At 40.8% G+C, this 9,569-nt stretch overlaps 1 protein-coding gene across 1 annotated transcript; it reads left to right on the top strand.

The window, feature by feature from the left end:
• The first annotated feature begins 994 nt into the window (after positions 1-994).
• On the top strand, positions 995-9,062 carry LOC137911744 (alpha-tectorin-like). Its single transcript, XM_068756124.1, has 18 exons — positions 995-1,040; positions 1,293-1,381; positions 1,681-1,941; positions 2,053-2,124; positions 2,291-2,387; positions 2,542-2,674; positions 2,996-3,230; positions 3,338-3,485; positions 3,666-3,747; positions 4,037-4,096; positions 4,329-4,525; positions 4,755-4,874; positions 5,064-5,257; positions 5,764-5,915; positions 6,010-6,255; positions 7,191-7,344; positions 7,876-7,962; positions 8,246-9,062. Exons 1-17 carry the CDS (start codon positions 995-997, stop codon positions 7,960-7,962), a joined length of 2,373 nt encoding a protein of 790 aa, XP_068612225.1. The 3' UTR covers positions 8,246-9,062.
• Positions 9,063-9,569: the final 507 nt, after the last annotated feature.

Consider the following 9,569-nt stretch of genomic DNA (forward strand, 5'->3'; position numbering starts at 1 on the left):
GTTGGATTTCTAGATCACGCTCGCCATCTGTTTATTCGTTCAAAACTATTTTTAAAAAAGTCAATTATACATCAATAATCTTATTCAAAGCATTCAAGATTCTACTACCAAGTAACATAGAAAACCTTGTCATAATTTGGGAGAGTACTCACATTACCCACTCTGGAACAGACTGGGCATCCAACTCAATGCCAAAATATCCACAGATTGAAACATAAGGCCTGGTCATATTATAAAAACAGAGGGTCTTAATACTGATGCTACATCAATATTGTCTTTTGTAATGTTGTGTGTGCCTTGTTGTTCCTCATCCAGTTCGTTGTTGTTGTTGTTGTTGTCCATTACCTGTTCGTATTGTTTTTACTATCGCTGGCATGCGCTGTTCTTTATTATTCGTGGTATTGTAGTTTTTTTTTTTTTTTTCTTACCAATGTAGTGGCAATGTAAGTTAACATTTAATCGTTATCGTGGCAACGCCACCAGGCACTTACTTGTTTTTATCTTTCACACGCATTTTTGGTTCTACGATGTAATTACTCTCGATTGAGTTGATTCTAAATTTGTTCCTGTTTTGTCCTGTTTTGTTCTGGTTTGAAGTCGAAGGACACGAGTGAGTATTTAAAACGTTAATATGTTAAGTCATTTGATGATGAGAATTCGGGGGTGGGACTAAATACGTTTTTCTTCTTCCCACTGCCTTTCGAGCGTAAATGAATGATTTGAATTTCTTTACTTACATGTATTCTGTGAATGCTCTAAATAAAATTAAAAAAAACTTGCCTCTGTGAGCCTAACTCAGAGTCACTAATATGAATGTGACCATTTTTTAAAATCCTATTTTGACACTTACAAAGATGACATTGAAAGCTGAGCTTTATTTTCCACAGAGCAGGGAGAGAGAGAGAGAAGGAAAAAAAAAAGCTTCCTGTTCAATCAAAATATGTTGTTCTGTACGTCTTCCAGCTCTGTCTCCATCTGATTGGTTACTGCCAACATGCCCCGCCACCTGCTCATCCTGTCCCTTCTTGGGCTGGTGACATGTAAGAACACACACACACACACAGTCAGCCATTTTGAACCACCACCAACCCTCAAACAGTGTTGAAGAGCGCATGTCAAACCCGCCTCAGCGCAACAAATTAACTAAACATGGCCGATCATCTGACATTTTTCTGAACAAACGCCGCTTAATGCCGTCCATGAATTCAAAATGTGAATGTGCAGTGTTTTCTGTTTTCAAAACAGCTAAGAGATTCCAACTCTGACCCCTCATATGGCTCTATTTACTACAGGTGTGGTGACGAGGGCTCAGACAATATCCGAAAATCTAGATTTAACATGTCACATCAACTATTTTGGAACACCATACACATCTGTTCAAGTAAGTGTGTAAACTTGATCATATCTTTATTTCCATTTCCTGTCATTTTTCACACTCGTCTCCAGCTTCGATAGCAGCTTTGTGCACAGCGTTATAGTGAATGCCAAATCCACAAGAAGCCCGACGTGGAGTGTTGAACAGGGTTATGGAGGGTTGAAGGATGTTTTTAGGCATATTACCCTGAATGACCTGCTAATTATTTCTTCAATTAATAAAATAAAAAAAAATAAAAAAACATGTAAATTTACTGACATAATAGTCATTGTTTGTAACTTGTTGTACCTCTTTGTTTTTAACAGGTGGCTATTGTGGAGGTTAATAACAACCTAAGAAGGATTTTCCTATGTTTTGATGGCGATACAACCAATCTTCAAGAGTGTATACAGGGGCCATTCGTTTTTGGGAATACTAACTTTACATATAGGGTAAACGCAAACATCACTGATAATGCCATTCAAAACATGTACACCAATTTATTCCCAAGCATCGTTGATGAAGATAATAAACCAATCCAAATTGAATGCATGGAGGTAATCGACTTCACCATAAATGCACAACCTGTGAGTATTCAGTCTCTTGATGAGATGCATATAAAATCAACAGTTTAAACACGCAACAAAACAAAATCACAGCTTGACTCTTGATGGTGTCTGTATGTTGACTCTTTCCAGGCTGATATCAGACTTGGTCAATTTGGCTCAAGGTCAGGTCTGTCACTTGATGTTACCGCCACTGGTACATATGTGAGTAATAGATCAAGTGTGTGTGTGTGTGTGAATGTTGTGAATTATATTTTAAGAAAGTTTGTATGGGAGGATCTGAACAGGTCAGGTTCAGTTCACGAGGCTTTTGTGTTCTTTATCTTCGTCTTGATGAATTCGTATAACACTTGTTATGTGTGTCTTCTAGTTCTTGAATTTAAATACCAGGGGAATTAACGTCGGCCAAGTGTTTGCAAACGAGATAATGAGAGGATTAAAAGAGATCTCCATGTGTGTTGTAAATGGTTAGTACATTTACTTACCCCACAGATCAGCTCTGGGAACTTCAAAAAATGATTATTGCTTTTTTTAGTCAGGCCACATTTTGTACAATTTATATGCTAAAGAGTGAATGATGACTGTTTAATCTGGAGTAATCTTTCCACACATTTGACACAGATACACAACTTTTTAGTCCCGGTGAAATCATTTCTGGACCGGACCCAACGACTTGCGTCACGGAAACGTGCGATGGTACTGCTACAGTCGTGGAAACGTCATGTGATAATCAGCAGTTCTGTGATGCCGGCAGGTAAATACGTGTCCTTCATGCTGAAATGACGAACTGGCCTGTGATGATATGAAGGCTGAGTGATGAGGACTTCTGAAACTTACAGTCTTTTTTTTAATGAATCTTCACAAAGAACTGCTTTTTAGGTTTTAAAAAAAACAAACAAAAAAAACCCTGTAAAACATACTAAAATAAATATTGTTCCAGTATACTATTAACTCAAAGCATGCGAGATTTGTCAGCAGTGAGAGCAATATCATAATTTACCTGAGAGCCCCCTGGTGGCCACATTTGTCCGCTACAAGTTCATGATGATGTTTCTGTGTCTGTCCCCTTCATCAGCTGTTTTTTCCATCGATTTTGCAATGTGATCGGACCCGGCGTCATTGACTTCCTCGGTAACCATGACTCTGTTGAGGACGTCTGTGCGTACACCCTGCTGTCAACTCCCAACATAATAATAATCGGGGCATTCAATATACGACGACGTACTGATACACCCCTTTTGGACAAATTGACGCTGGAGCTCATTGATACTAATGAGACTATTTATCTCCTACATGATGGGAGAGTTCTGGTAAGCTATACTGCCACAGTCATGTGATCCACCCTCATCTTTCTTCTCTGTGACATTGGAAGGAGATAATCTGCGTTTCCTTCTTTGTCCCATCTGCTGCAATGCAGATTGATGGCGCAGTGCTACGTGACGCCAATACACCTGGGAATGTGATTATCTCAAAGCCTGCCTCTGGTATCAAGGTTAAAATCATGATTAATCAACTCGCCTTTGTTGTTTTCTACGATGGCCAATATGCTCAGATCTTCCACACAGGTACAGACACTCAAATCCCTTACTCACCACTTAACAATAATAAAAATATAAAAAAAAGTCAGCCTTTGATCTCCTGCGGCATTGAGAATGTAAACTAATGCCCTTCAGTGAACTTGCATGCCAATTCATGTCGACTGTTGACCCTGATCTGACTCGCACTTTGTTGTTTGATGTGTAAAGGAGGCAACGCAGTAAATGTGACTGGCCTCTGTAACGATGCCACTTCTCTAAGTGCCTCAAGGGTTGAGTCACTTCCAGATAGGTGAGGCTTCACCCTTTAAACCATTCATGCTGTCGATTGTAAAGTTTACAAGAATTCTTTTCTTCTTCATAAACTTGACATTGACATTATCATCTGCAGCGTCAACATGCATATTAATTCTCCACCTCACAGCCGTCAACATTTCCACTGCTTCAGCGTTAAATAGCCGTCCGTCGTCTCGTCAACTTCCCCCTGTCCTTTTGACTTTTAATAATGCCATTGTTGCTCACGGGCAGAAGTCGGGGCAGGATAATAGTCTTAGACCATTGTGTTGTGTGTCGCCCTCTAGCTGTACGGACGTGGTAGGTCAAGATCCTGCCGAGATCAACTGCACTGTTGTGGAAAATGAGTAAGTAGATGGAGAAATTGTGTCTGTGGTACATTTGCATGTTGAATATAACGTGAGACCTTCATATTCCAACTCCATATTTTCATTTTTTGGGGGGGGGCATGTGTTGGGCATAAAATCTGTGTGAAGGGAAGTTTCCCCAGCCGTTCCCATAGGTGGAGGCCGATTCCCAGTTGTAGGGGGAAAGACTTGAATGCATTTCGTCTTTCTCTCTTTCCGTCTTGTGGAGCAGCTGCTCTACGCTAAGCGACACCAGCTTTTTCGACTGTACCTCGCTTGACCCAACGCCTTATGAAACGCTGTGCAGCGAAATCTTGTGCGAATACCCTCAACTGGATGGTTTCAACTGTCCGTTCCACGAGGCCTATGAAAGGGCCTGCACCCTGAACGGTCACACGCTGGGAGACTGGAGGTCAGAGATCGGCTGCGGTGAGACCCCCCCCCCCCCCCCCCCCCCCCCCCCCCAGTCAATGCAATCGAATAATGTTTGACATTTTAAACTTTACTTACTGGAAGTTAAGAACAGAATCAAAATGTGTAAAAAAAAAAAAAGCATTCATTGTCTACTAGGAACAGTGGAGTTTAACAGCAAATTTGTTGTTGTTGTTTTTGGAGTCTTTCACCTGATATTTCGTATCTCCGTCTGTCTATCTGTCAGCTCCCCACGATCTCTTCTGTCTAGAAGAGGCCTGTATTTCTTCCGAGTTCTGTGGGGACACAGAATCTGGTATGAGAGGCTGCAGATGTCGGGCCTCAGTCTCCAGAGAAAATGGTTTCGGTACGACAGCTACGCGACACAACAATGATGTTACCACTCCATAAGAGCAAGTCATTCCACTGCCAGAGCATGTTTTTAGTGAGAGTCAGGAGAGCTGCGTGGTGTAAATATCTGTAGAGTCTCCTCTGCAACAACAAGGTCGGTGATACATGCATCATTTTAACTTGTTCCGTGCTGCTGGATTTTCAGCAATTGGCCCGGTGTGTGACAATACCACAAACTCAGCCACAGTCACTGTGATCGGCTGCCTCCTGACGGAGAAGGACTTTAACTTCAGAGCCCTGCATCTCATCGACGAAAGCTGCGTTGGTGTGGTGGACGAGAAAAACAACTTTGTGACGCTGACCCACAACGACAACAGCCGCTGTGGAACGGAAATCACGGTGGGTCCTCATTTCCTTGTCTTGTCCGTCAGTGAGCGGTTCTTTTCTTTGTTTACATGATTTATTTGGCGAGCATTGAAAAAAAAAAACAGATGCTCAGATCTTTGTTGGAGCTAAGTTGTGTCCTCCCGACACATATCCATTAATATTTTAACAATACTATTTATTATTATTCACTTATTCAACACATTCGACATTATTTGTTCCCTCCACATTCTCAGTGTGGCAGTTTGGGACTCTCTCTCACACGAGAGGATCAATCAGGCCCAGGTTGTTAAACCAGTCACTAATTCAGGTTTAATCATAAAAAAAAAAAAGACGTCTATGGTCCTCTCATGAGACATGAGACTTTTGGGTATGAAGTGATACAACAAATGCTGATGGCGGTTTAGCTCTGTTTTCATGTTATCAGCTGACTCCCCAACACCCAACAATATTCCAGACATTCTATTGTGTGTATTGAGAGGAAACAACAACTGAACCTCTGAATCCCTGTGACCTTGCAGATGAATGAAGACCAAGACTTGGTTTTTACAAACGTCATCACTGACACAAACAGCTCTTCAGTCATCACTACAGAAGACGTCTTCAGAATTTACTTCTCCTGCATCTTTGCTAATCCAGATGTCCAGACAACAGATTTTAGAGTCTTTGAAAAGTGAGTGTTAATGTCTGTCTAAATTTGTTTTGTGAAAATAAGTCACGGGAAGCTTTTAAATATAATGGTGTGTGTGTGTGTGTGTTCTCTACAGCTCTGTTTTTATGACCCTCGCATCTGGAGAATGGGTTTACACTTTGTGGATGGAGGCCTTCACTGATGCTGACCTCACAATTCCTGTGACAGCAGATGGCAGCATCAGTCTGAATGATTTGATCTGTGTGAGGATCTCCACTTTGGGGCTGGACGAGGATTTGGTTAATCTGGTTTCTGATGCCTGCTGGGCAACCAGTGAGCCCTCTTCCAATTCGAGCACAAGATTCGACCTGATCAAAGGAGGGTGAGATGAACGCAGATTGCATCGGCAGCGGCCAGAGGTCAAAAAGTCACACAACTGGTCAAATAAGGACTTAGCTCAAAGCAGGAGAATCAACTCAATTAAATGTGGGAGAAATACAAGCTCTGAAATGCACGGAAGACATTCCTCTATCAATAGCTTACTTTCACACCCCAGGAGGTGGCAGCAGTGCTGTATATTATGTATATTATGTATATTATGAATATTATGTATATTATGTATAGTCTGAGAAGAAGGCAGGAGGCGATGAGAAAGACGAAGGGGAAACGTTGGAAGTCAGAACTGGTGTTTTTTGATTAAACCAGCTTACTGTCGATAACTAAAGAATAACGAAAGGTAGAAACACATTTTTCCCGATGAAAGAAGATATCTACTTTCTTTCCTTAGTTTCATAGTCAAAGAATACAATATTCTGTGGGTCTTAAAAGATCGGTCGCAACGCTCTAAAACCTCTGGCAGTATGGGGGATCCCTGCTCTGAAAGCGGCCAGGAGCCAATGGGTTAAATCATATTTCTGTTGACAAACCTAATTCAGCCTCATGTCATAAGAAATCAACGATTCTCCCAACATCTTCATTTTTTTTTTTATTTGATGTGTTACATATGTATGCTACAAACTCAAACAAACTAGCAAGAGAAACAGAACATCTGGATGCCCTTCATTGTAAGAAGAAGTATGAATGGGGAAAAAAACCACACAATGATGCAAAATAAAAATTAAAAATATCCTTTTTTGAAAATAGATAAGTAAAAGTAAAAAAAAAAAATGATAGTAGCATGCAACATGTATAAAAACAGACATGTGGAGACTATAGTGCTTAAGAAAAGCAACCAAGTGTTTGTATGTTGCATGTATGGGATCGTTTGTGGTTCTCTAAGTTTGCTCTAACATGATCTATTTTCATTTTTGTGGGCAGCTGTGGGTCAACTGAGGAAGTTTTGGTGGAAGTGACGGGCAATGGAATAGGAACATCCAACTCCTTCTGCTATAGATTTTTCCAATTCGTTGGATCCCCTGGAAGCATCTACCTGCACTGCCAAACCAGACTGTGTATCAAAGATTGCCTCCCGGTAATCCTAAAAACACACGCACTCGTTTAAAAGCGGCTGAAGGCACATCATTCCCTTTCTCTCTTTTTTAATTTAGATGAAATGATGAACTGTCTCATCCTGATGCAAGTAGAATAGTTTACAGATTGTCCGTCTGATTGCTGAAATTCTATCTCTTGATCTTTGATTTATTCTGAGTCAAATCCTGAACAACTTTGTGCAAAACAATGAATCAAAGTTCAATCATCCAGAAAGCTTTGATGACTTTTTCCACCTGGACGTGGCGTAGCAACAACAACAACAACAACAGGATAAATTAAGTCTGAAGCTGAGATATTGCACAGGCAAGATTGGCTGTTCAAAATTGCTTCCCGACAGCCATCAGCCAATCAGAATGCCTGAATATATATACATTGCTGTCTGAAAAATGAAAGACCTTTCTGTTCAGGGTTCCATTATGAATCGTGTTGATGATCAAATCAAAGGACATTGACACAGGACCAGTTGTGGTCTTTCCGAGACCTTGACTTCATCTCTGTCTGTGCCTTCCAGAATTGCACGAATATGGCCCGCGGCGCTAACAAGTTGGCATATTTAGATGATACACCGCCCGTCCTCTCCATGATCTGGATTAAATAGGTGAGTTTTTCTGCTGGCGTGGCGATATCTTGATGTCAGCACAGAAAAGCGTTGGTCGGGTCCAGCTGCAAAATCTCTGTTCCCTCTTTGTGCCTCATGTGTTTTATTGCTGCTGTGTTGCGTGGTGCCCTCTGACTGAAACAAATGATGTGCGAATGTTGAGATGTGAGTAGAAAGGTGTGTTTTTTGTTTTTGTTTTTCTCATCAGAAGGACAAACATGGCGTCAGGAGTCAACTATAGAGAAAAGACATCAGTAACACTTGGCTCTGGTTGTCTTGGCAGGTTGCGAACATGCTGACTCGGATTGAATGATGGGCTGTCCACCTTCACAAGGATTCCTGACATTTGAGTTGTCCAATCACCAAATCAAGACTTGCTGTTAAAGCTTTTATTGATATCTGGGGTGTATCTCTCGCGCTAATGACAATAATCAGTTATTATTCAGGGTGTCTAATGATTATCGGGATTCTTTCTGTGTGCACATTGGAGCTGTTCAGATTGGTGTTAGGCTCACTGTACTGATAAACCAGAGGCCTGCATGTAGGTGAGGACAAATGAAACGATTCAAATGAGCCATTCAATAACACCCCACCTCCTGAAAAACACCAGCCTTCAGCAAAGTGATCAATTTGTAGATATAAACTTATCGAGGTGGGATCAAGATTTAACTGTATTCAGTAGTTTCGCTTTACTCAGTAATTCATGTTGTGAAGTTAACTGGTGTAAAATGGTCCTATCAGCTTAATTAATTGGGTCTTCTTCTTCAAAAATGTAAAAACACTGGATCCTGCTGTCAACCTCAAAGCGGTTGGCAGCTTTTCTAATAAGAGGCGCCAATCAGGGAAAAAAAACTTTTTTTGGGGTGTGTGTGAAAACTTTAAAAAATGTTCTTTGAAATGAATGTCAGTTGATTCAAAAACCAAATGCCTTTATCACACATCAGTATGTATGGGCTGTGATCTCTTTATTGTCACTGGTCACTGGTCACTGGTAGCATACAAAGCAAATAAAAAAAATAGAAAAATGGGTTTGGGGGAAAAAATGAAAAAACTTTCTTGTGTGCTTTATTTGCATCTCCTATAATGAACATGAGACAATTGTTGTCATTAGATTCACATTGATTTTCAGACAGAAAGACAGACCGACAAACCTTTAGAAATTGGCTTCACATTGATATGATTATTTAAAATGTCCAAAAACAAAATTGTATTGTTGTGAAAATTTACCCCAAATTCAGTTTCCTCAGGTATTAAAGATAGAACTAGGGAATACTGGACAACACAAAGAACGAGAGAGTCTGAAAACACTGAGGAAACGGGGGATGTTGGGGCAGAGAAATGTTCAGAGAGGCAGGAGCTGATTAGGTGAGATGTGTAACAGGTGCGTCTCGTTCAGTTCAATAATGCCCAGCTGTGCAGGGACAGAAATCGACCTGCAGCAATAGTTGCCATAGCAACCCTCACAAATGGTGGTTTTAATGTTAAAACATCATGACCTCATTCTGGATCAGATGCAGAACACATTTAGCACGATGGTGCGTATCCGACCCCTTTACGGCTGTAATTGTTGGTGAGAAAATTGAATACATATTTTACAAGATATGGTG

This window comes from Brachionichthys hirsutus, chromosome 23 (assembly GCF_040956055.1).
Source record: "Brachionichthys hirsutus isolate HB-005 chromosome 23, CSIRO-AGI_Bhir_v1, whole genome shotgun sequence".
Lineage (NCBI taxonomy): Eukaryota > Metazoa > Chordata > Actinopteri > Lophiiformes > Brachionichthyidae > Brachionichthys > Brachionichthys hirsutus.

What these genes read in the sequence shown, in the direction of transcription:
- LOC137911744 (XM_068756124.1), top strand. Translation starts at nt 995, where the DNA reads ATGCCCCGCCACCTGCTCATCCTGTCCCTTCTTGGGCTGGTGACAT. An exon ending in CTCCATGTGTGTTGTAAATG is followed by an intron (nt 2,388 to 2,541) that starts GTTAGTACATTT and finishes CATTTGACACAG; the next exon opens with ATACACAACTTTTTAGTCCC. An exon ending in GTATCAAAGATTGCCTCCCG is followed by an intron (nt 7,345 to 7,875) that starts GTAATCCTAAAA and finishes TGTGCCTTCCAG; the next exon opens with AATTGCACGAATATGGCCCG.